At 42.9% G+C, this 27,280-nt stretch overlaps 1 protein-coding gene across 4 annotated transcripts in view; it reads right to left on the minus strand.

Annotated features, from left to right (window-relative positions):
- Window positions 1-27,280, minus strand: part of PWWP3A (PWWP domain containing 3A, DNA repair factor) — a 64,312-nt gene that overhangs the window by 22,862 nt on the left and 14,170 nt on the right. For all 4 annotated transcript variants that reach the window (XM_040417549.1, XM_040417546.1, XM_040417548.1 and 1 more), the window contains exons 2-5: window positions 23,694-24,364; window positions 20,094-20,219; window positions 5,167-5,237; window positions 5,005-5,090 (exon numbers count right to left, since the gene is read on the minus strand). In XM_040417549.1, the coding sequence (XP_040273483.1) occupies window positions 5,005-5,090; window positions 5,167-5,237; window positions 20,094-20,219; window positions 23,694-24,246 (836 nt within the window). In that variant the 5' untranslated portion in view covers window positions 24,247-24,364. The remainder of the gene's footprint in view (window positions 1-5,004; window positions 5,091-5,166; window positions 5,238-20,093; window positions 20,220-23,693; window positions 24,365-27,280) is intronic.

Raw genomic sequence — 27,280 nt, forward strand, 5'->3', positions numbered from 1 at the left:
CAGAGTCCTGCTTCCTCTGCAAACACAGAGGCACTGAACGGACAGCTTTTCTTGTACAACTTTGTATTAATGCGGGTTTTATAAACGTAAAAATTTGATTTAACTCTTTCTCTGCTGGTACAATTTTGACGGCACATTACACTTATGGGTGCCTTCACCTCAGCGATTAAGACAGGCCAACCCAACAATTTACTAGCAGTGGACCCTGAAACTAATGGCACTAACTTCAGCAGAATGGAGGTATACAGCTAGTTGCAGTTCTGTTAGGATGTGACCGATCCTCTTTACGTGTTCCAAAATTAGACACTGATTAACCCTTTCAGGACCCAGCCATTTTTCACCTTCCTGCCCAGGCCATTTTTAGCAAATCTGACATGTGTCACTTTATGTGGTGACAACTTTAAAACGCTTTTACTTATCCAGGCCATTCTGAGATTGTTTTTTCATCACATATTGTACTTCATGACAGTGGTAAAATTGAGCCCAAAAATTTAATTTTTATTTATAAAAAAAAATAAAAAATTACCCAAAATTTTGAAAAATTAGCAAATTTCAATTTCTCTACTTTTATAATAGATAGTAAGTGATACCTCCAAAAATAGTTATTACTTTACATAATAACAGAAATGTTCAAAAACCAACTTTTTACCAGTTCAGGTCTGAAGTCACTTTCTGAGGCTTACATAATAGAAACCACCCAACAATGACCCCATTTTAGAAACTACACCCCTCGAGGTATTCAAAACTGATTTTACAAACCTTGTTAACCCTTTAGGTGTTCTACAAATATTAAAAGTGACCATTTTGGAAACTACGGGATAAGTTGCCAGTTTTATTGGTACTATTTTGGGGTACATATAATTTTTAATTGGTCTATATTACATTTTTTGTGAGGCAAGGTAACTTAAAAAAATGGCTGTTTTGGCAGTTTTTTTTTTTTTTTTACAACATTCATCTGACAGGGTAGATCATGTGCTACTTTTATAGACCAAGTAGTTACGGATGCAATGATATCAAATATGTCTACTTTCTTTGTTTGTTTGTTTCAGTTTTACATACTAAAGCATTTAAAAAAAAAATATTACGTTTTTGTGTCTCCATTTTCTGAACGCCATATTTTTATTATTTTTCTGCCGATCATCTGGTGCAGGGGATCGTTTTTTTGCAGGAAGAGTTGACGTTTTTAATGGTACCATTTTTGGGAACATATAATTTTTTGATCATTCTTTATTTCACTTTATGGGGCAAGGTGACCAAAAAATTGGTTGTTTTAGCCGTTTTAATTTAGGTGATGTGACATTTTTATAGAGCAGGACGTGGCAATACCCAATATGTATACTTTTTCTTATTTATTTAAGTTTTACACAATAATAGTATTTTTGAAACAAACAAAAAAAAAAGATGTTTTACTGTCTCCATAGTCTAAGAGCCATAGCTTTTAAATTTTTTGACCGAATGTCTTAGTTAGGATCTAATTTTTTTCAGGATGAGGCGACTGTTTGATTGCTACTATTTTGGGGGGCATACGCCTTTTTGATCGCTTGGTGTTGCACTTTATGTGATGTTAGGTGATAAAAAAAATAATTTGGGCACGGTTTTTATTTATCTTTTTTACGGTGTTCACCTGGTGGATTAGGTGATTTTTTTGGGCGGATGCGGTGATACCTAATATTTCAACTTTTATATTTGTTTCCCTTTAACACAATAATAGCAGTATTGAAGAAAAAAAAAAAAAACATTTTAGTGTCTCCATGGTCTGAGACTCGTCAAAGTGAAAAGCTTGAAAAAGACTTTGCTGTTGAAACGTTGCTATTTTTTTCGGTGTGTTAATAAACACAAAATTGGATTTAAGACTGGGAGGGCTGCGGTTTTTCATCTATTTTTTTGGCTCCATTGTCTGAGAGTCATGATTTTTTTATTTTTTGACCGATTGTCTTAGGTAGGGTCTCATTTTTTGCGAGATGAGGCGACTGTTTGATTGGTACTATTTTGGGGGTCATACGCCTTTTTGATCGCTTGGTTTTGCAATTTTTGTGATGTAAGGCGACAAAAAAAAATTGCTTTTTTTGGCACAGTTTTTATTTTATTTACGGTGTTCATCTGAGGAGTTAGGTCATGTGATATTTTTATAGAGCTGGTTGTGAAATCATTATTATTATATATATTTTTTTTAAACTGTTTTATTTTTTGTTATTTTACACTTTGCGTTCCCCATAAAGTCATACAAGACCTCTGGGGGGCAATTATTATTATTTTTTTCACCATTGATTTCTCCTGTAACTGGGGCTGACATAGAAGCCCCACTTACAGGGGAAATACAGCCCCCAGAGAGGCTGTACAGCAGAATACAGCACTGGATCAACTTGCAGTATAACAGGCCGAACTGGATGGACAAATGTCTTTTTTCGGCCTTGTGTACTATGTTACCATGTTACTATGTATAGCCTCAGGGCAGGGCTGATCGAGGTCTGTAGAATAACTGACAGCTCCTGCACTCTCCCGACCCCGGTGGTCACATGACCACCGGGCTGGGACAGGAAGCTTCCTGATATTTATACACAGCGCTCGTTGAGTGCGGTGTATACAGCGATCTAGAAGGCAGGGACACCTGGGAACTGTCCCTGCCTTCTCCCTGGGTTGCCCTGCTGACAGCAGCACCCCCCCCTGCTCGGTGGCTGCATTTAGCGTGCAGCTGCGATTAGCGTGCAGCTGCCATCTCTGGACGTTCCAGAACGTCCAATCAGAGATAAACATCCACCCATATGATGTTTATAGCCTATGGGCGGATGTGAAGTGGTTAATCAATTTTTTTCCACTAACAAAGCAAGGGTCAACAGCTAGGAGTAGAAACTCCCCAAAAAAAAAAAAAAAAAACACAACACATTTTAGAAACTACACCTCTAAGGTATTCAAAACTGATTTTACAAACTTTGTTAACCCTTTAGGTGTTCCACAAAAATTTAAGGAATATGTAGATGAAATTTCAGAATTTCAGTTTTTTGGCAGATTTCCAATTTTAATCAACTTTTTTCCACTAATAAAGCAAAGGTTAAAATCCAAACAAAAATCAATATTTATTGCCCTGATTCTGTCGTTTACAGAAACACCCCATATGTGGTCATAAACTGCTGTATGGGCACACGGCAGGGTGCAGAAGGAAAGGAACGCCATATGGTTTTTGGAAGGCAGATTTCACTGGGATAATTTTAAAGCTGCCATGTCACATTTGAAGACCCCCTGATTCACCCCTAGAGTAGAAACTCCAAAAAAAAAGACCCCATTTTGGAAACTATGGGATAAGGTGGCAGTTTTGTTGGTACTATTTAAGGGTACATATTACACTTTTTGTGAGGCAAGGTAAGAAAAAACAGCTGTTTTGGCACAGTTTTTATTTTTTGTTATTTACAATGTTCATCTGACAGGTTAGATCACGTGGTATTTTTATAGAGCAGGTTGTTACGGATGCGACAATACCAAATATGACTACTTAAATGATTTTTTAGTGTCTCCACATTCCGAGAGCCATAGTTTTTTTTTTTTTTTTTATGCGATTGTCTTAGTTAGGGTCTCATTTTTTGCGGGATGAGATGACTGTTTGATTGGTATGATTTTGGGGTGCGTATGGCTTGCTACTATTACACTTTTTGTGATGTAAGGTGACACTTTTTTTTTTTTTACGGTGTTCACCTGAGGGGTTAGTTCATGTGATATTTTTATATAGCAGGTCGTTACGGAAGTAGCAATACCTATTATGTATACTTTCTTTTATTTATTTAAGTTTTACACAATCATGTTTTAGTGTCTCCATAGTCTGAGAGCCATAGTTTTTTTTTTTTTTTTTTTTTTTTAGGAGATTGTCTTAGGTAGGAGCTCATTTTTTGCAGGATGAGGTAATGGTTAGATTGGTACTATTTTTTATTTAAAACTTTAAAAAAATGTATTATATAAAAACACTTTTTTTTCACTTTTTATATTTGTCCCACTGTGGGACTTCACCTTTTCAGGGTTTTATCCCTGTTTCAATTCCGTACAATACATTCTATATTGTACTGAATTGAACTGTCAGCGTCTTACACAGTAAGATGCTGACAGTAGCCTAGGAGACCCAGCCCTCAGGCTCTCCTGTGTTTTCATAACTGGCAGGCCACGATGCCTGTGTAAAGCATCGGGGCTGCCATGGCAACTATTGGGTCCCCACCACCGCAGTGCCGGGACCCGATGGCTATGGATAGGAAGCGCAAACCTCCCATATGCCACGGTCAGCACTGACTGTGGCATATGAGGGGTTAATCCACCGGCATCGGCGTTATCAACGATGTTGGTGCATGCAGCAGGGATCCGTCAGTATAATAACAGCCGGATCCATGCTGATGATTGCCGGACCGCATATGGGGTGCGGAAGGACCGCAGGACGAGAATGCTTGTCCTGGGGCGCAAAGTACCGGGGTCCTGGGTTCTCGTCCTGGGTCCTTAAGGTGTTAAATTTGTATGTTTACAGGGGCAAGAGCTTCATCTTCATATTACTGAGGAGCAAATAGTTTGCTTTCCTTCACTCTGCCTAGAGCTAAATGAAGGGTATCTGGCTGTGGACAGGATTGCAGCTGTTTAAATCTATATACAGTTTGCTTCCATTACTGGAGGAAGAAAAGGAAGTTATCATTCAAAAGCATTAACTTAAAACATACAATTTGTCAAAAATAAATAAACTGAAAGGTAGAGCAGAGGCAAGCTCCGAGATATTTGTGGATCTAAAAAGAAAATAATATTCATAACTTGAGGTACATTACTTTTCTATACTTTTATTTCGCTAGTGTAATGCAGCATACGGACTGTAATATATCTGTAATTTCAATGGGTGGCAATTGGGGTTCCCTACATTTGAAATTGAAGGAAAAAGCAAGTTTTGGTTTCTAACAAGAATATTGCATTTTTTACCATTCAAGATCACAATTCCTCCAACCTATTTTCTCTCATGCAGAAATTAAAAGAAAATCAGCATCTCACCTCCTCTTTTTCTTTGAAGGATCAGAAATGGACTCCTCTAAAAATATTATCGTTGCCCTCTTGTTCCTTGAGTCCACTAATGTGACCTGTTACAGAAACATTGTTTGGTGGCTCCGAGAAGCATACAATAACATCAAGGAAGAATCATATTTCTGCTCTTACCAATGATGGCCAGTAGGGATAATGCTGAAATTTACACCAGACAAAGGACCCTGGTTTAACTGGAGATGGTTCTAAGGAGAAAGTAAAAATACGAGACAAAGGAAAAGAAATGTGTAAAATGAACATGGGTATGTGCAAAATCGGTCTATGTGCATCAAAGGGAACTTGTCTTCCGAAAATTCTGTGCAATCTGCAGGCAGCATGTTATAGAGCAGGAGGAGCTGAGCACATTTATGTAGAGCAGGGTGGCCAACCCTATAGACACAAAGAGCTCCCCCCAAAAAACCGTATGACTGCCAGGAGCCACAAGCTATACATTTACACAAATATGCGTGCACACGACAGTATTACTGCAATTGAGTTATCAAACATTTAAAAGTGTATTTAAACCACCTTTCCTACCTGTAGTGTAGACAGCTTTAGTGAGACTTCTGGCAATCTTTGTTTTTCACAATGTGTTTCAAATCTGGCTTGTATTCAGTCTATGCTACTCAAGGCAATTCTTTAAGGGTACTTTCACACTAGCGTTAAAGTTTTCCGATATTGAGATCCGTCATAGGGGCTCAATACTGGAAAAAAGCATTCATTATAAATGGGGACAAAACTGAACTGAACAGAACGGAATGCTCCAAAATACATTCCATTCTGTTCAATGGGACATGCTGCGGTTTTCTTTCCGTCCTGGGATGTGGACAAGACGGATCCGTCATGACCCCCAATGCAAGTCAATGGGGACGGATCAGTTTTCTCTGGCACAATCACATTGACTTTCAATGGTGTTCATGGCGGATCCATCCTTGCTATGTTAAAAATATGTTAAAAATAATACAACCGGATAGCCACTATCCTCTACATAAACATTCTCTGGTCTCCCATCTGATAGCTGCAGCAAAGCTTTTGATTCCCTTAAATTGGCTGTCAGAGCGCACTCCCACATTGTCGGAGTGGATCCAAAAAACTCAAGACATTAGCAGATTGGAGGAATTGTCCAGTTGGGAGAGCCTTGCCCATGACAAATACTTGGCCCTTTGGTCACCTTGGTTTAAGTAGAGATCACCATTCTCACACCTTATCATAATAGCAATTCCTCCCACTGTGATCTAACAATGTGTTCACCTTACTCTTATTTTAATAATTTTAGCTTCTATGATCCCTTCTACATTGTGATATTCACTATCTAAATATTGTTACAATGCTTGCCTACTATGTACCTTAGTATATTTGTTTATGCTGCTATGACCCGTGGGCTGGTTGCCCTTGTTGTACACTTTTATATTTTTTTGAAAATATCAAAATAAAGATTTGATAAAAAGATAATACAACCAGATCTGTTCAAACGGATGCAGACGGTTGTATTATCAGTAATGGAAGCGTTTTTGCTGAACCCTGCCGGATCCAGTAATAACGCTAGTGTGAAAGTAGCCTAACGTGTGTCCGTGAGAATCATCAGTAAGTCAGTAAGTAATCATCTCAATTTGAGTTGATGCTTTATCTGTCACCAGAGGGGGTCACTTAGTTTGGGGGTCACTTACTATTAATGAGGCACATGGGGTCCAGTCCAAAAGCATGTGCCCAGCCCGACATTAAGAATAAATGACCCCCATCATGTTTAACCTCTTGCCGTCACGGTAACGCCGATAGGCGTCCGGACGGCAGCGCTCTCAGGTCTCAGTGACGCTTATTGGCGTCATCTTGTGAGACCTGAGATTTCCGCGCGTTCACAGGATTACGCAGTTCACAAGTTTAACTACAGCCTGCCAGCTCTGATCATTAGCTGGCAGGCTGTAGATTTTTAAAATAACCAATCAAATAGGTATATCAGACGCTATTTTGTAAATAGCGTCTGATATCCCTGCTACCTGCTCCTCTGGTGGTCCCTTTTGCTTGGATTGACCACCAGAGAACACAGGCAGCTCTGTAAGTAGCACCAATCACCACACTACACTACACTACACCCCCCCCCCCCGGCACTTATTAACCCCTTATTAACTCCTGATCACCCCCCTGTCATTGATAACCCCCCTGTAAGGGTCCCTTATCACCGCCAGTTACTTAGCTACTTGTTAGGTAGTTAGCGCCCAGCCCACCGCACTCACTGATTAGTCGCTGATTAGCGTCATCGCTGTCGCTAATCAGCACTAGTACTATATAGTATCTGTAAGTGATCAAGACTGATCGCAATCAGATCTATATCAGTACATTAGGGTCACCTTAGGCTCTACAAAAAAACGCAGTGTTCACCCGATCAGGCCTGATCTTGTGCGCACACTTGCGTTCAGTCCGCCCCACCGCAGTGACAGAATTTTGCTTTTTCTGATCACTGCAAAAACACCGTAAAATCGATGCGGCGCTATAAAAAGATCACTTTTGAGCTTTTTGGATCTTTATTAGCAATCGCAGCTTTACTTCGCAAGCACTCCTTTTACTAGGCAGGTGTGCTCTTTTTCCTGGGTAGTCTCAGAGAAATACCCCCTAAATTTAGTTAGCCCAAAATGCGTAAAAATGCTCCTTTTTTGACATTTGAATTCCAAACTACTTCTCACGCTTTAGGGCCCCTAAAATGCCAGGGCAGTATAATTACCCCACAAGTGACCCCATTTTGGAAAGAAGACACCCCAAGGTATTCAGTGAGGGGCATGGCGAGTTCATGTAAAATTTTATTTTTTGTCACAAGTTAGTGGAATATGAGACTTTGTAAGAAAAAATAAATAAATTTAAAAACATTTTCCGCTAACTTGTGCCAAAAAATAAAATCTTCTGTGAACTCGCCATGCCCCTCACGGAATACCTTGGGGTGTCTTCTTTCCAAAATGGGGTCACTTGTGGGGTATTTATACTGCCCTGGCATTTTAGGGGCCCTAAAGTGTGAGAAGTAGTTTGGAATCCAAATGCGTAAAAAATGCCCTGTGAAATCCTAAAGATTCTCATTGGAATTTGTGCCCCTTTGTGCACCTAGGCTGCAAAAAAGTGTCACACATGTGGTATCGCCGTACTCAGAAGAAGTAGGGCAATGTGTTTTGGGGTGTATTTTTACATATACCTATACTGTGTGTGAGAAATATCTCTGTAAATGACAACTAATTTTTTTTTATACAAAGTTGTCAATTTACAGAGATATTTCTCTCACCCAGCATGGGTATATGTAAAAAGACACCCCAAAACACATTGCCCTACGGCGATACCACATGTGTGGCACTTTTTTGCAGCCTAGGTGCGTAAAGGGGCCGAAAGTCCAACGAGTACCTTTAGGCTTTACAGGGTTGCTCACAATTTTGCCCCGCCCAAAATGCCAGAGCAGTAAACACACCCCACAAATGACCCCATTTCGGAAAGTAGACACCCCAAGGTATTCACTGAGGGGCATAGTGAGTTCGTGGGAGATTTTATTTTATTTTTTTGCCAGAAGTTTGCAGAAATGGAAACCTTAATTTTTATTTTTTTTTCCCTCAGAAAGTGTCATTTTCCGCTAACTTGTGAAAAAATAATTAAATCATACATGAACTCACCATGCCCCTCCGCGAATACTTTGGGGTGTCTTCTTTCTAAAATGGGGTCATTTGGGGGGTATTTATACTATCCTGCCATTCTAGCACCTCAAGAAACATGACAGGTGCTCAGAAAGTCAGAGCTGCTTCAGAATGCGGAAATTCACATTTTTGTACCATAGTTTGTAAACGCTATAACTTTTGCGCAAACCAATAAATATACACTTATTGGATTTTTTTAATCAAAGACATGTAGCACAATAAATTCTGACACAAACTTGTATAGAAATGTAATTATATTTGAACAATTTTACCAGAAAAAGTTAAAAATACACTTTTTTTTAGAAAATTGCGGTCTATTTGGATTATTATCAGAAAAACGAATAATCTCAGCAGAAATCAAATACCACCAAAAGAAAGCTGTATTTGTGAGAAGAAAAGGAGGTAAAATTCATTTGGGTGCCAAGTTGCATGACCGAGCAATAAACCGTTAAAGTTGTGAAGTGCCGATTTGTAAAAAAGGGCCTGGTCACTAGGGGGGTATAAACCTGTGGTCATTAAGTGGTTACAATATGGCAGTGGCAAGATTGGGATTAATGAGTTATATTAACTCCAATCTTACTGGCTGCCTGATACATATGTTTTTTTCCTGCCTGTGTGGGGGAGGGGTACCTGCTATGCTGGCTGCACACTGACTCCGGGGCTGAGGACAGGACACTCAGGAGGAGGAGGTTGCTGCGCTCACTAGCTCAGACGGCGCAGCAGTTTATTCCCTCCCCCGTCCCTCCTTCTGCTTTAATAAGCCGCCCATTCATTGGTGGCAGTGGTGCGGGTAGCTTCAGAGCATGCTCTTTTCATTGGGATCAGCGGCGGCCACGTCATTGGAGGGAGGGACTCCCTCCCTCCTTCTCCACTGCCTGGCCGGAGAGAACATAGTGCGCGCTGAGCGCAGCACATGCCATGTTCTCTTATAAGAGTAGATACTAGGCTGCGCAGCAGCGCAGCCTAAATAGTAAGAGCTGGCCGGACCACTCCCCTGCAAGCCGCAAATAAAGGAGCAAGGAGCCGCATGCGGCTCGCGAAACGCAGGTTGGCCACCCCTGATATAGAGATTTATGGGAAAAGCTTCAGTATAACTTGTATTTCATTCATTTATATTCCTGCTTATTCTGGGCTTTGAAGTCAAGGAGGTGGTCCTATCAGTGACTGACAGCTATCTCTGTATACACAGTCATAGAAGGAAGGCAGTCAATCACAGTCAGGGCCGCCTCCTTAAAGGGGTTCTGCACTTTCATTTAACTGATGATCTATCCTCTGGATAGATCATCAGCTTCTGATCGGCCGGGGTCCGACACCCGGGACCCCTGCCGATCAGCTGTTTGAGAAGGCAGCGGCGCTCCAGCAGCGCTGCGGCCTTCTCATTGTTTACAGCTGGGCCGCCGGCCCACTGACGTCACGACTTGTATCAACTAGCGTGGGCGCGGCTAAGCTCCATTCAAGTGAACAGAGCTTAGCCCCGCCCACGCTAGTTGATACTAGTCGTGACGTCAGTGTGCCGGCGGCCCGGCGGTAAACAGTGAGAAAGCCGCAGCTCTTCTGGAGCGCCGCTGCCTTCTCAAACAGCTGATCGGCGGGGGTCCTGGGTGTCGGACCCCGGCCGATCAGAAGCTGATGATCTATCTAGAGGACAGATCATCAGTTAAATGAAAGTGTAGAACCCCTTAAAATCTCTGCTCTTTCTGAGCTCATTAGCCATTTGGATCGTATTATCAGTGGTTGATAGTATTCTCTGAGTAAGTGTGTATACATAGCCGTCAGTCACTGATAGTTGTACACGGGGAGGTGTCATCAGTGATTCATAGTATTTTCTGTATAAGGGCTCATGCACACGACAGTATGCCCTACAAGACATACGGTCCGTGAGCGGGTCATATGTCCCGGAGTGGCATACATTGTGCGCACGGGAGGGCACAGCATCATAGGTTACTATGATGCTTTGCGCATCGGGCTGCCCGCGGGACTATTGTCCCACACTTATATGATCTTATGAGTGCGGGACAATAGCCCCGCGGGCGGCCCGATGCGCACAGTGTCATAGTAACCTATGATGTTGTGCACTCCTGTGCGCACGATGTATGCTGCTCCGGGACATATGGCCCGCTCACGGACAGCATGTCTCGGAGGGCATACGGTCATGTGCATGAGTCCTAAGTCTGTATACAGTCGTGGCCAAAAGTTTTGAGAATGACACAAATATTAGTTTTCACAAAGTTTGCTGCTAAACTGCTTTTAGATCTTTGTTTCTGTGATGTAGTGAAATATAATTACACGCACTTCATACGTTTCAAAGGCTTTTATCGACAATTACATAACATTTATGCAAAGAGTCAGTATTTGCAGTGTTGGCCCTTCTTTTTCAGGACCTCTGCAATTCGACTGGGCATGCTCTCAATCAACTTCTGGGCCAATTCCTGACTGATAGCAACCCATTCTTTCATAATCACTTCTTGGAGTTTGTCAGAATTAGTGGGTTTTTGTTTGTCCACCCGCCTCTTGAGGATTGACCACAAGTTCTCAATGGGATTAAGTTCTGGGGAGTTTCCAGGCCATGGACCCAAAATGTCAACGTTTTGGTCCCCGAGCCACTTAGTTATCACTTTTGCCTTATGGCACGGTGCTCCATCGTGCTGGAAAATGCATTGTTCTTCACCAAACTGTTGTTGGATTGTTGGAAGAAGTTGCTGTTGGAGGGTGTTTTGGTACCATTCTTTATTCATGGCTGTGTTTTTGGGCAAAATTGTGAGTGAGCCCACTCCCTTGGATGAGAAGCAACCCCACACATGAATGGTCTCAGGGTGCTTTACTGTTGGCATGACACAGGATTGATCGTAGCGTTCACCTTTTCTTCTCCGGACAAGCATTTTTCCAGATGCCCCAAACAATCAGAAAGAGGTTTCATCGGAGAATGTGATTTTGCCCCAGTCCTCAGCAGTCCATTCACCATACTTTCTGCAGAAGATCAATCTGTCCCTGATGTTTTTTTTGGAGAGAAGTGGCTTCTTTGCTGGCCTTCTTGACAGCAGGCCATCTTCCAAAAGTCTTCGCCTCACTGTGCGTGCAGATGCGCTCACACCTGCCTGCTGCCATTCCTGAGCAAGCTCTGCACTGGTGGCACTCCGATCCCCGCAGCTGAATCCTCTTTAGGAGACGATCCTGGCGCTTGCTGGACTTTCTTGGACGCCCTGAAGCCTTCTTAACAAGAATTGAACCCCTTTCCTTGAAGTTCTTGATGATCCTATAAATTGTTGATTGAGGTGCAATCTTAGTAGCCACAATATCCTTGCCAGTGAAGCCATTTTTATGCAACGCAATGATGGCTGCACGTGTTTCTTTGCAGGTCACCATGGTTAACAATGGAAGAACAATGATTTCAAGCATCACCCTCCTTTTAACATGTCAAGTCTGCCATTTTAACCCAATAAGCCTGAAATAATGATCTCCAGCCTTGTGCTCGTCAACATTCTCACATGAGTTAACAAGACGATTACTGAAGTGATCTCAGCAGGTCCTTTAATGACAGCAATGAGATGCAGTGGAAAGTTTTTTTTGGGATTAAGTTAATTTTCATGGCAAAGAAGGACTACAGGGAGTGCAGAATTATTAGGCAAGTTGTATTTTTGAGGATTAATTTTATTATTGAACAACAACCATGTTCTCAATTAACCCAAAAAACTCATTAATATCAAAAGCTGAATATTTTTGGTAGTAGTTTTTAGTTTTAGCTATTTTAGGGGGATATCTGTGTGTGCAGGTGACTATTACTGTGCATAATTATTAGGCAACTTAACAAAAAACAAATATATACCCATTTCAATTATTTATTTTTACCAGTGAAACTAATATAACATCTCAACATTCACAAATATACATTTCTGACATTCAAAAACAAAACAAAAACAAATCAGTGACCAATATAGCCACCTTTCTTTGCAAGGACACTCAAAAGCCTGCCATCCATGGATTCTGTCAGTGTTTTGATCTGTTCACCATCAACATTGCGTGCAGCAGCAACCACAGCCTCCCAGACACTGTTCAGAGAGGTGTACTGTTTTCCCTCCTTGTAAATCTCACATTTGATGATGGACCACAGGTTCTCAATGGGGTTCAGATCAGGTGAACAAGGAGTCCATGTCATTAGATTTTCTTCTTTTATACCCTTTCTTGCCAGCCACGCTGTGGAGTACTTGGACGCGTGTGATGGAGCATTGTCCTGCATGAAAATCATGTTTTTCTTGAAGGATGCAGACTTCTTCCTGTACCACTGCTTGAAGAAGGTGTCTTCCAGAAACTGGCAGTAGGACTGGGAGTTGAGCATGACTCCATCCTCAACCCGAAAAGGCCCCACAAGCTCATCTTTGATGATACCAGCCCAAACCAGTACTCCACCTCCACCTTGCTGGCGTCTGAGTCGGACTGGAGCTCTCTGCCCTTTACCAATCCAGCCACGGGCCCATCCATCTGGCCCATCAAGACTCACTCTCATTTCATCAGTCCATAAAACCTTAGAAAAATCAGTCTTGAGATATTTCTTGGCCCAGTCTTGACGTTTCAGCTTGTGTGTCTTGTTCAGTGGTGGTCGTCTTTCAGCCTTTCTTACCTTGGCCATGTCTCTGAGTATTGCACACCTTGTGCTTTTGGGCACTCCAGTGATGTTGCAGCTCTGAAATATGGCCAAACTGGTGGCAAGTGGCATCTTGGCAGCTGCACGCTTGACTTTTCTCAGTTCATGGGCAGTTATTTTGCGCCTTGGTTTTTCCACACGCTTCTTGCGACCCTGTTGACTATTTTGAATGAAACGCTTGATTGTTCGATGATCACGCTTCAGAAGCTTTGCAATTTTAAGAGTGCTGCATCCCTCTGCAAGATATCTCACGATTTTTGACTTTTCTGAGCCTGTCAAGTCCTTCTTTTGACCCATTTTGCCAAAGGAAAGGAAGTTGCCTAATAATTATGCACACCTAATATAGGGTGTTGATGTCATTAGACCACACCCCTTCTCATTACAGAGATGCACATCACCTAATATGCTTAATTGGTAGTAGGCTTTCGAGCCTATACAGCTTGGAGTAAGACAACATGCATAAAGAGGATGATGTGGTCAAAATACTCATTTGCCTAATAATTCTGCACTCCCTGTATGCAATTCATCTGATCACTCTTCATAACATTCTGGAGTATATGCAAATTGCTATTATAAAAACTTAAGCAGCAACTTTTCGAATTTCCAATATTTATCCAATTCTCAAAACTTTTGGCCACGACTGTACATACATAGTTGTCAGTCACTGATAGTTATACACAGGGTAGGTGTTATAAGTGATTGATACACTGCTCAAAAAAATAAAGGGAACACAAAAATAACACATCCTAGATCTGAATTAATTAAATATTCTTCTGAAATACTTTGTTCTTTACATAGTTGAATGTGCTGACAACAAAATCACACAAAAAAAAAAAAAAATGGAAATCAAATTTTTCAACCCATGGAGGTCTGGATTTGGAGTCACACTCAAAATTAAAGTGGAAAAACACACTACAGGCTGATCCAACTTTGATGTAATGTCCTTAAAACAAGTCAAAATGAGACTCAGTAGTGTGTGTGGCCTCCACGTGCCTGTATGACCTCCCTACAACGCCTGTGCATGCTCCTGATGAGGTGGCAGACGGTCTCCTGAGGGATCTCCTCCCAGACCTGGACTAAAGCATCTGCCAACTCCTGGACAGTCTGTGGTGCAACATGACGTTGGTGGATAGAGCGAGTCATGATGTCCCAGATGTGCTCAATTGGATTCAGGTCTGGGGAACGGGCGGGCCAGTCCATAGCATCAATGCCTTAGTCTTGCAGGAACTGCTGACACACTCCAGCCACATGAGGTCTAGCATTGTCTTGCATTAGGAGGAACCCAGGGCCAACCGCACCAGCATATGGTCTCACAAGGGGTCTGAGGATCTCATCTCGGTACCTAATGGCAGTCAGGCTACCTCTGGCGAGCACATGGAAGGCTGTGCGGCCCTCTAAAGAAATGCCACCCCACACCATTAATGACCCAATGCCAAACCGGTCATGCTGGAGGATGTTGCAGGCAGCAGAACCTTCTCCACGGCATCTCCAGACTCTGTCACGTCTGTCACATGTGCTCAGTGTGAACCTGCTTTCATCTGTGAAGAGCACAGGGCGCCAGTGGCGAATTTGCCAATTTTGGTGTTCTCTGGCAAATGCCAAACGTCCTGCATGGTGTTGGGCTGTAAGCTTAACCCCCACCTGTGGACGTCGGGCCCTCATATCACCCTCATGGAGTCTGTTTCTGACCATTTGAGCAGACACATGCACATTTGTGGCCTGCTGGAGGTCATTTTGCAGGGCTCTGGCAGTGCTCCTCCTGTTCCTCTTTGCACAAAGGCGGAGGTAGCGATCCTGCTGCTGGGTTGTTGCCCTCCTACGGCCTCCTCCGCGTCTCCTGATGTACTGGCCTGTCTCCTGGTAGCGCCTCCATGCTCTGGACACTACGCTGACAGACACAGCAAACCTTCTTGCCACAGCTCGCATTGATGTGCCATCCTGGATAAGCTGCACTACCTGAGCCACTTGTGTGGGTTGTAGACTCCGTCTCATGCTACCACTAGAGTGAAAGCACCGCCAGCATTCAAAAGTGACCAAAACATCAGCCAGGAAGCATAGGAACTGAGAAGTGGTCTGGGATCACCACCTGCAGAACCACTCCGTTATTGGGGGTGTCTTGCTAATTGCCTATAATTTCCACCTGTTGTCTATCCCATTTGCACAACAGCATGTGAAATTGATTGTCACTCAGTGTTGCTTCCTAAGTGGACAGTTTGATTTCCCAGAAGTGTGAATGACTTGGAGTTACATTGTGTTGTTTAAGTGTTCCCTTTATTTTTTTGAGCAGTGTAGTATTCTGTGTAAGTGTGTATACATACAAAGTTGTCAGTCAGGGGCGGACACAGACAGCAGAGGCCCCTGTGCAAAGAATGTGCCTGGACACCCCATCCTGCCACCTCTAATATTGTGCCTGCTGTGCTCCCTATACTAGTTAGGCTACTTTCACACTGGCGTTTTGGCTTTCCGTTTGTGAGATCAGTCATGGGCTCTCACAAGCGGTCCAAAACTGATCAGTTTTGCCCTAATGCATTCTGAATGGAAAAGGATCCGCTCAGAATGCATCAGTTTGTCTCCGATCAGTCTCCATTCCACTCTGGAAGCGGACACCAAAACGCTGCCTGCAACGTTTTCCTGTCCGCTTGACGAAACTGAGTCAAACGGATCCGTCTCCCATCCACTTTCAATGGAGTTCATAACGGATCCATCTTGGCTATGTTACAGATAATACAGACGGATCCATTCATAACGGATGCATGCGGTTGCATTATTGTAACAGATACATTTTTGCACATCCACAACGGATCTGCTCAAAACGCGAGTGTGAAGCTAGCCTTACACACAGATAGTTCCCCTTTAATAATTATTGGCACACAGTGCCCTAAAAAAATAACTGTGCCCAGGAAACAGTGTCCCTGACACTAATAGTGTAAACATAATGTTCCCCAAAAATAACTGTGCTAATCTGATACTATGCCAGGGTGCCCACCAAGGTAACAGTGCTCTCCAAAGTCCCACCATTAGAAATAATTATCTACCAGACAACAGGTAGTAGTAATAGTGCCCCTACAGTAATGTCCCCACTGTGTCCCAAAAGTAATAATGCTCCCATAGTGCTCATACTAGTATTCAAGTTCCTCATAGTCCCGTAATAAAGCCCACTATAATGTCCCTGGTAATAATAAATCTCTTTATATGTAACAGTAGAAACATGCCCCCTATAATGTGCGCCAGTACATAAAAATTCCCTGTTGTGTGGCAGTATAAAAAATACCTCCTCTTAGTGCCCCCTGTAGAGCCAAGGTGCCCATAGTGCCCTATAATTTGCGCCAGTATAAAATACTCCTATATCGTGCACCAAAAGTGTGCCTCCCTTTGTCCCCATGGTGCCTGACAATGTGCCAGTATAAAACACCCCCATAATGTGTACCAGTATAATGCACCTATATAATGCCCCCATAGTGCTCCCCCCCTTTCCCATAGTGCCCCTCATGTGTGCCAGTATATAAGAGAGGGTCCCCATAGTGCTCCTCCCCCTCCATAGTGCCCCCCATGTGTGCAAGTATATAAAATAATAATGATAAAAAATATGTGTTCTGCACTCCAATGTTGTGGTCTGGGTGCTCGTGAGAGAGGAATCATCTCCTTCCTCTCACTCACCTATTTCTGAACATTTTATACCAGTCCAAATTAAGATGCGATATGTTTATTACAGATCCCGCTGAAAAAGGTCTAATTACAGACCGAAATGTCTGGGGAAGATAATGTGGCTGTAATATTTTTTCTACTCCTGGATATGAATAATACTGTATGGAAATATAAATTATGTTAAAGCTTTCGTTGATTATTAAAAAGAATTGCATATTCTTCAACTGGAGTGCCGTGGGTATTCCTACTCTCAGTATATAAAATAGGGTGTTAATAGTACTCCCCCCGTGTGTCAGTACATAAGATAGGGCTCCCAGTAGATGCCCCTATGAGTGCCAGATAGGGCCCCTAGCAAAGTGTAAATAAAAATAAAAAAAACACATATACTTACTTCCTTAGCGCTTTCAGCAATGCAATGCAGGCCTCTTCCGGCCTGTGTCCCGCGCTGTACGGCTCAGGTGGTGCGATGATGTCATTGCGCTGCCTACGCCTGCCTCTGGTAAGCTACAGGCACTGCAGCCTATGAGAGAACTGGGAAGGGAGATGCCTCTCCCCTGCCCCGCCGCAGCATCCATCTGTATCGCCGTCCTAAGGACGGTTATACAGATGAATATAGAGAGATGAGCGCTTCCACAATGGAAGCGCTCATCTCCCCCTGCCGCCGGTAAGAAGGGGCCCCCTCCTGCACTCGGCCCCTGTGCATCCGAACCGGCTGCAAAGGCGGTATGTCGCCCCCTGTTGTCAGTCACTGATAGTTGTACACAGGGAGGTGTTATTAGTGATTGATAGCATTCTCTGTGTATGTGTGTATACATAGATAGCTGTCAGTCACTGATAGTTGTACACAGGGGAGGTGTTATTAGTGACGGCATTCTCTGTAAGTGTGTATATATAGACAGCTGTCATCACTGATAATTGTAAACAGGGGACGTGTTATCAGTGATTGATAGCATTTTCTGTGTATGTGTGTATACATAGATAGCTGTCAGTCACTGATAGTTGTACACAGGGGAGGTGTTATAAGTGATTGATAGCATTCTCTGTGTAAGTGTGTATACAGAGATAGCTGTCAGTCACTGATAGTTGTACACAGGGGAGGTGTTATTAGTGATTGATAGCATTCTCTGTGTAAGTGTGTATACAGAGATAGCTGTCAGTCACTGATAGTTGTACACAGGGGAGGTGTTATAAGTGATTGATAGCATTCTCTGTGTATGTGTGTAAACATAGATAGCTATCAGTCACTGATAGTTGTACATGGGGGAGATATTATCAGTGATTGATAGCATTCTCTATGTAAGTGTGTATACATAGATAGCTGTCAGTCACTGATAGTTGTACATGGGGGAGGTGTTATTAGTGATTGATAGCATTCTCTGTGTAAGTGTGTATGCATAGATAGCTGTCAGTCACTGATAGTTGTACACGGGGGAGGTGTTATAAGTGATTGATAGCATTCTCTGTGTATGTGTGTAAACATAGATAGCTATCAGTCACTGATAGTTGTACATGGGGGAGATATTATCAGTGATTGATAGCATTCTCTATGTAAGTGTGTATACATAGATAGCTGTCAGTCACTGATAGTTGTACATGGGGGAGGTGTTATCAATGATTGGTAGCATTCTCTGTGTATGTGTGTATACATACATAGCTGTCAGTCACTGATGGAAGACTTATTGAATTTTTTCCCATAAAACTATATATCAATCTGCTCTGCTCCTCCTGCTCTGTAATATGATGCCCGCAGATTGAACTGCATTTCCTTTAATCTATTCATTCTTGAAATCACTGATGTACAAGACACCAGACTTCACCAATTACCTCATTCATTCTCGTCTCTGGGACATATTACAAGATTATCTGCACTGGATTTTCCCCCTTTATGGTGTCCTAACTAAGGGCAGCATGAATTAGTGACACATCTTCTCAGCTAAACTCTAAGTCACTTTCTTTAGCTGTTTTGCTAAAATCTTTTCCCCATCAGTCACTAGTTGTATGCTGTCCTAATGACTCCAGTGCATGCTGGAGGAAACAACTGTCAATCCGAGGCAGGGGTTGGGGAGAGCCTGGCGCTCATGAATATCAGGACTCATCAGCATGCGCTGGAGCGGTTACGATATAGTAGTCAGGACAGCATAAAACTGGTGACAGATTCCCATTAAAAAGGACCTGACAACTCGGCTAATAAATATTCGTACTCCCCAAGAAATAACAAATCTGGAGCACCTTATCTTGTACCAGTCTTCTTGGGAATGCATGAATAAACTGACATATGATAATGACCTTTCCCCTTGTTATGGTGTGCTGATTGGACAGTGTATAACTTTTTAGGTACATGCCCCTTTGACAAAGAACAAGGTAAGGACTTAATTTCATGGGGTGGCGTTTGTGGCAAAGATTGCTGTGAAAGCAGAGTGTTTTAACGACACCATGTGACTAGAGCCTTAAAGGGAACCTGTCTCCGGGATTTTGTGTATAGAGCTGAGGACATGGGTTGCTAGATGGCGGCTAGCACAACCGCAATACCCAGTCCCCATAGCTCTGTGTGCTTTTATTGTGTATAAAAAACAGATTTCATCCATATGCAAATTAACCTGAGATGAGTCCTGTATGTGAGATGAGTCGGGGACAGGACTCATCTCAGGTTAATTTGCATATGTATCAAATCTGGTTTTTACACAATAAAAGCACACAGAGCTATGGGGACTGGGTATTGCTGATGTGCTAGCGGCCATCTAGCAACCCATGTCCTCAGCTCTATACACAAAATCCCGGTGACAGGTTCCCTTTAAAACACAGTTCTCATTTTCTTCATACAATTCCCAGGAGGAATGAAAGAGGGAAAAACAAGGTTATTTTTCTGAATGGAGAGGTGGCCGTGCACGATCTTCTCTCCACATTCATTTCTATGGGAGCAGCCACAGGTCCAAGATGTGGGACCTAATGGACATTTACGGCATACCCTGTGGATATTTCATACATGTCCCAGAGAAGGAATACCTCCAACTATATATTAGTAGAGCTTAATGGGTAAAGAGATAGTCCTAATACAGTCCTTCTAAAACAGCCGGAGAAGAGGAAGTTGTCAACTGAACTCCAACCAAACGACTTACCTTTCTTCAGCACAACTATCGGCAGTTGTATGTCTTCCTCTGTGTCATCATTTGATGGCGACACTGCATGATGAGTCTTAAATTCAGGAGAGCTAATTTCCATAGAAAGCTCAGATGATAATAGTCCTGGAAGCAAATGAGGGAATCATGTGAACATAATGAACTGTGGCTATAGTAACAGCCAGAGGCCGGTGTGGGGGACACGCAAGGCACCACACTTGGTAACCGCTGAAGTGAATGGTTGCCGTGACGAGTCCGGTCTGCCAAAGCAGGAGGCTCCGGGCGGAGAAAACTACTTTATGAAGTCCATATGACTTAAAGGGGTTTTCAGAGATTGTAATACTGATGAGCTATCCTCTGGGGGTCTGATCTGAAGTCTGCTAACAATGGGGTTTGATTAGGGCTCTAAGCTGAGTTCTGATTAACATTGGGGGTCTGATAAAAAAAAAAAAATTTAAAACCTAGGTGCTTCTTATTAGGGTGAAAAAATACGGTATTTGCATTCCTCATTTAATAATTTCGAAGCATCTATTCTTATTACTGTATGATGTACCATTTCTTTATTATTCCTTCCTGAAAGGGGTTCTGCAGTTCTTTTAAACTGACAATCTATCCTCTGGATAGATCATCAGCATCTGATTGGCGGGGGTCCAACACCCGGGACCCCTGCCGATCAGCTGTTTTAGAAAACAGCGACGCTGGCAGTAGCGCCGCGGTCTTCTCTCGGTTTCCCTCAGTGACCTCACGACTAGTATCACTGGCCTGGGCACGGCTAAGCTCTGTTCACTTGAATGGAGCTTAGCCGCGCCCAGGCCAGTGATACTAGTTGTGACGTCACTGGGCCTGCGGTAAACAGCGAGAAGGCCGCGGCGCTACTGCCAGCGCCGCTGCCTTCTCAAACAGCTGATCGGCAGGAGTCCCGGGTGTTGGACCCCCGCCGATCAGATGCTGATGACCTATCCAGAGGATAGATCATCAGTTTAAAAGAACTGCAGAACCCCTTGAAGTTAATAATGAATTACTAGCAGTAATTCCTTATTAATTACTGAAGGTCTAGATGGGTGTTACCAGTTGGGGTTGTGACCCTGCACAGTCTGACACTATTCAGTCAGCGCTGCTGGTGTCAGACTGTGCAGAGATACACCCCAACTGGTAACACCCATCTGGACCTTCACTGCAAACTGCTACTAATTCATTCATAATAGCAGGAATAATAAATGAATGGAACATCATAGAGCAATAAGAATAGATGCTCTAGACTGCTTATTACAAGCAAGTAGTTATTAAACCAAGATAAATTACTGAAGAGGTTCCTCTTTAAAGGGATTGTCTGGTTTAGGAAACCCACTTTCAAAGTAATAGTGAGGTTCCTATTTAGGATCTTATGGGTACAGCCACATCATTTTACAGCTGTGGAATTCAACCTATGTAGTGCAAAAAGTAAAGAACCTAAGCTATCAGTCAAAGTATCTCTTACTCTGAAAGAGTCTGTCTTTGCATTGCAGGTAGTCCACTGGTTTGAATGGGAACTATATTATGCCTAATTTGACCTGCAGAGGTACTGCAGTGAAGCCAAATACTTGCTACTGGTTTCCGCTACTTACAGGTTTCCCCTGAGGAAGCTTAAGGCGAAACGTACGTTGGGGTTGGAGCTAGACTGGTCAGTATCTATATATATTTTATATGTTCCCCTTCTGGACCTATGCTTTGTTTATTATAGTATATTGATCTATACTTATAGACTACTCTGTTTTAGGGTCCATTCACACGTCCGTTTTTTCTTTCCTGATCTGTTCCGTTTTTTGCGGAACAGATCTGGACCAGATCTGGACCCATTCATTTTCAATGGGTCCTGGAAAAAAACGGACAGCACAATGTGTGCTGTCCATTTCCGTTGTTCCGTTCCGCATGTCCGTTTAAATATAAAACATGTCCTATTCTTTTCCGCAAAATTCGGATCCTGGTACAATACAAAGTCAATGGATCCGCAAAAAACGGAAGACATTCGGATGTCATTACGTATGTCATCCGTTTTATGCGGATTCCGTTCCTGGAAATTACATTTTAAAATTTTTTATTTTATTTTTTTCAAAAGAAATCCAAACAACTTTATTTGCTTATTGAAATTTATACATGTTTCCGTTTTTTTGCGGATCCGCAAAAAACGGATGACATACGGAAACATTTTCAGGAACAACGGATCCGCAAAAAAACGGACCGAAAATCGGGATATAGAAAAATACGGACGTGTGAATGTAGCCTTAGGCTACTTTCACACTAGCGTTCGGGGCTCCGCTTGTGAGTTCCGTTTGAAGGGGCTCACAAGCGGCCCCGAACGGATCCGTCCAGTCCTAATGCATTCTGAGTGGAGGCGGATCCGCTCAGAATGCATCAGTCTGGCAGCGTTCAGCCTCCGCTCCGCTCAGCAGGCGGACACCTGAACGCAGCTTGCAGCGTTCGGGTGTCCGCCTGGCCGTGCGGAGGCAAACGGATCCGTCCAGACTTACAATGTAAGTCAATGGGGACGGATGTTTGAAGTTGACACAGTATGGCTCAATTTTCAAACGGATCCGTCTCCCATTGACTTTCAATGTAAAGTCAAAACGGATCCGTTTGCATTATCATTATCATGGTAATGCAAACGGATCCGTTCTGAACGGATCTAAGCGTTTGCATTATAGGTGCGGATCCGTCTGGGCACATACCAGACGGATCCGACCTAAACGCAGGTGTGAAAGTAGCCTTATACTGTTATTTATTTCTGATTTGCACTATGCACTTTACTTTGGCGGTGTATATATATATACGAAGCGAGGTGCTATATTGCCATGCACTGTGCTCAGTAGTGGGGTCTAAGGATTGTTGCCATTGCTTTAGTGTTCTCCGTTTTTTTCTGTATATGTATGCCATCACCAATTATGTGGTTTTATGATTTATTTAATATGTAATAAAGTTATTTGTAAGTATAAATCCTGTGTTGTATTGTATTTTCATATTGGGGTGCTAGATTTGCCTTACAACACATTGATTGATGATCTGTGGAGTTGGTTGTAACTAGGAGTTACACCTAAAGAAGTAGAGCATCCTGTGACCAGCTTATCATTAAAGGCTATGTACACCTTTGGGGACAATATTTTTAAATTATTGCATTGTACTTATTTTGAGCTAAAAATACGTTTTTAAGTTGGTTTATATTAAAAACATGGTGTCCTTTTTTCTGTACAGAGCTGACATGCTGTAGTAGCACCCTTTGGGTTTTCTTTTCCGTCTGACTAGGAGCAGATGGACTCCTTATCTCTGCTCTCTCCTCTCAGTATTTTAGAGATAAGGTTTATTTGATGACCAAAAGTGAAAGTGAAAGTACCAGTCACTCAGCTACAAAAACTGTTAACCCATTGTGACAGAACCGCTCAATATTTTTAATTTCTAAGGCCAATTGAAAAAAAAAAGATTTTTAGCCAAAAATGAGTAACATGCATAAAAAAAATTCCCTCTGAAGGTGTACAAAGCCTTTAAAGGAATTGTCTAATTACGACAACCCTTTTAATATTTCCTTCCATCGTGAAATGATTAAAATAAGACTAATTGCTTATGCCAAACCTTTATCCTCTTCGAAGTCTGGCATGGGGTGCTTCAAAGATCTGTGGCCACTGCCATTCTCGCAGTCAGTATCAGAAGATTCCTCCTGCGCATCTGTACTTGTCTTTTGATTTCTCTTGCTGAAAAGACGTAGTCTGCATTGTGCAGAATGCTGCTTAGTCTCTTCCTGCCCTCTTTTTTCCAGAGATTTTGTCGAAGAATCAAAATCCTTTATCTTGTTGATATAGTTCCTTATTTTGCTGACTGAAATAACACTTTTGGTAGATTTTTGATCATCTGAAAGAGGTACGTCACCATAAACTGTTTCTTCTTCACCTAGAGGTTCATCTTGCCTTTTGTCCATGCTATCTTTTGTTGGAGAAACGCCAGTGTCACATGTAGGAATTTCCAAAGCATCTTTAAGAATGTCTGCATTTGTATCTTTCTTTTTGTTATTATTTCCCTCACATTTTCCTTTCTCCTTTCCACTAGTCTTATGTTGCCTAGGAGTTGTTCGAGAAGATTTATGTTCTGTTTGGTCAACGGTGTTCTCTTTCTTTTCGCAAGCTTGCATGCTGGGTCCACCTTAGTTCTGAGATGCTGAGAAGATAGGTGGTTTGATCATATCCAGAGCACTTTTTAAGACCCCTCAGATAGTTTAGTTCTTCAGTGGTGAGGATATTTTTTTAGTTCTATTAATAAAAACAGAAAGCATAAATTTACTACACAAGATGTCGTGCCACAACAGTGCAACAAATAATAGTGAAGGCGGTAGCGTTATGACCCTCAGGTTGCCGCAACACAACAGTCGGCAGAAACTGAAACCTACTGATAGGTGACATCTATCTCTCCTGAAGAGGACGAAGGTTGCAGGAGCCTGGACCAATACACAGCAGGTGCGCCTCAAGCTCCTTGTAGGCAATGCAGCTAACTACAGTCACCTATATTTAAAAGCAGGTAAGCATCATCTAGGAAAGTGGTGTTAAACCTATGGCATGGGTGCCAGAGGCAGCACTAAGAGTCCTCTCTGTGGGTACCCGCACCCTGGAAAAAGTCTATGGTGTACCAATATGCATTAGACTTTTCCTGCCATACATCAGAGCAGGGCGCACTATGAAAAGCACAGGCAGTGCTATTATAGCTAAATGATAAAGTACATGGAAGATATACTATATTGGACTGTAATATTTAGGGTAAATTGCCATGTTGGCACTTTGCAATAAATATGTGGGTTTCGGTTTGCAATTGGGGCACTCAGCCTTTAAAAGGTTCACCATCACTGATCTAAGAGCACCAGCTTGCTTACAACTGGATATCTCACTTTAAAGTGGGTACTACTGTATTTACTGATCAGGTTTCTGAACTCTCACAATGTGCAGTATGCAAAACTGATGCATTATTTAGCCTGATTACCCATAAAAGAACACACTACAACTTTCTTAAGAGGTGCTGTGAATTGGTCCAGGCCAACCAGCCCCTCTAGAATTCCTTTGCCTGATCTTGAATATGGGGCTCAGTTTTTTGGGTGACTGAGAAAGGGTCCAACGGGACAGTGTTAAGCTGACAGGCAAAATACACTGCAATACGGTCTTTAACACCTTCCTGCATTCTCACATACATATTTTTCGGACCACAAGACGCACTTTTTCCTCCCCAAAAGCGGGGGGAAATGGCAGTGTGTTTTATAGTGCTAATGCCCGCTTCCATTATACAAGCAGTCATTAGCATGCAGGAGGCGCGGGGAGAGAATCACTGCGCTGGCTGTACTCACCACTCCCTGGTCTTTTTCCAGGGCCCGTTCTGCACGGTGTCCAGACTACGTACAGCATCAGGATGTTGTGCACACTATGAGCTGACCCTGTGCAATGTCAGGTCACAGTGCAGCGAAGGGGCCCAGAAGAAGATCATATAGCGGTGAGAGCAGGAGAGGTGAATTCATTTATTTTATTTTTTTAATAATGGAGCATAGGGGTCTGATCTGAGGAGGAATTGGGATCTGATACAGAGGACTAATCTGAGGTCTTTTGTTATTTACCTCCTCTATATCCTAGGTGTATCTTATGGTTCAGTGCATATTACAGTCTGAAAAATACGGTACATTAGGGAATATGGTGCTCCTGGAGTGAAAACTGCGACATCCCCTGACTGGAGTAGTTTTCACTCATCTTTTACGCCTCCAGATGTTAAATTTGTCAGGGCCGATGTCCTAGTAAAAATGGCTGTGCAACAAAACGAGGTTTTGTAACTTTTTTTGCCAATGAGTTTAAAGAAGTACTCCCAGAAACTTTTTTTTATTCTCTTGCTTGTGAGACAGGTACATGATGTAAAATGTAGTGTAGGCAATATTCTTTACCTGTGACTATTTGTGAGTTATCCCCTCCCTTCTGGTGCTAAACTGTGCCATGTGCCCGACACTGTCCTCTGTGGGCAGGAAGTTAGTTACTTCTCTATTCATTCCTATAAGAATGACATTGAGGATGCCAAAAGAATTAAAAGGGTTTTCCGAGACTTAAATACTGATCAGTGAGGGTCCAACACCCAGGACCCCTGCCGATCAGCTGTTTGAGAAGACACTCCTTTGAGTGCTGCAGCCTTCTCACAGCTCACCAAGCATAGCACCGTACATTGTATGGCGGCTGTGCTTGGTATCACGCTCAGCCTCATTCACTTCTATGGGGCCGAGCTGTGCCTAGGCCACGTGACAGATAAACATCACTAGGCCTGGGTTAAGCTGGGAGAAGGCCGTGGCGCTACTGCGAGCGCCGCTGCATTCTCAAACAGCTGATCAGCGGGGGGCCCAGGTGTCAGACCCCCACCAATTAGACACTGAAGAGCTATTCAGAGGATAGGTCATCAGTATTTAAGTCTCAGAAAACTGTTAATAGAGAAACTGGCTCCCTGTCCACACATAAGATGCTGTGTCAGCTGGAGAGTCAGAGGGTTGATCACATGACAGAGCTGAGGACTAGAAGGGAGGTTATAACTTCCAAAAACAATAAGTTCCAGCAGACCCTCCTGCACTAGACTGCACAAGTACTGTTATCAGTTGCCATTTCGTTCAGCAGCCATTAGATTTAACTGCTCCATAAGAACAACAGGTCCCGGCAGAAGCGGTTTATCAGTGCTTCTTTCTTCTCCTTAAGGAGAGCTATGCAGGGTGTAACCCGGTGATCACCAGGTGTCTCAGGGGGGCAGAGGAATGTAGAGCTACAGGGTCAGTAGACCCTGACCAGCTCTGCCTTGGTACAAAGACTTCCCCCAGCAGGCTGGTTTCCCCTGTAGCTAGGGCTCCTTTGGATGATCATTGAGTGGTCATTAAAGAGGACCTTTCACCGATCCTGACATTGTGAACTAAGTATCATGACATATACAGCGGCGCCCAAGGATCTCACTGCACTTACTATTATCCCTGGGCGCCGCTCCGTTCTCCCGTTAAGTCCTCCGGTATGTTCAGGGACTTGGTTATAGTAGGCGGATTCTGCCCTTGTTCTGCTGGGCGTCTCCTTCTAGGCTGTAGCGCTGGCCAATCGCAGCGCAGAGCTCACAGCCTGGGAGAAAAAAAACTCCCAGGCTGTGAGCTCTGCGCTGCGATTGGCCAGCGCTACAGC

This window comes from Bufo bufo, chromosome 2 (assembly GCF_905171765.1).
Source record: "Bufo bufo chromosome 2, aBufBuf1.1, whole genome shotgun sequence".
Lineage (NCBI taxonomy): Eukaryota > Metazoa > Chordata > Amphibia > Anura > Bufonidae > Bufo > Bufo bufo.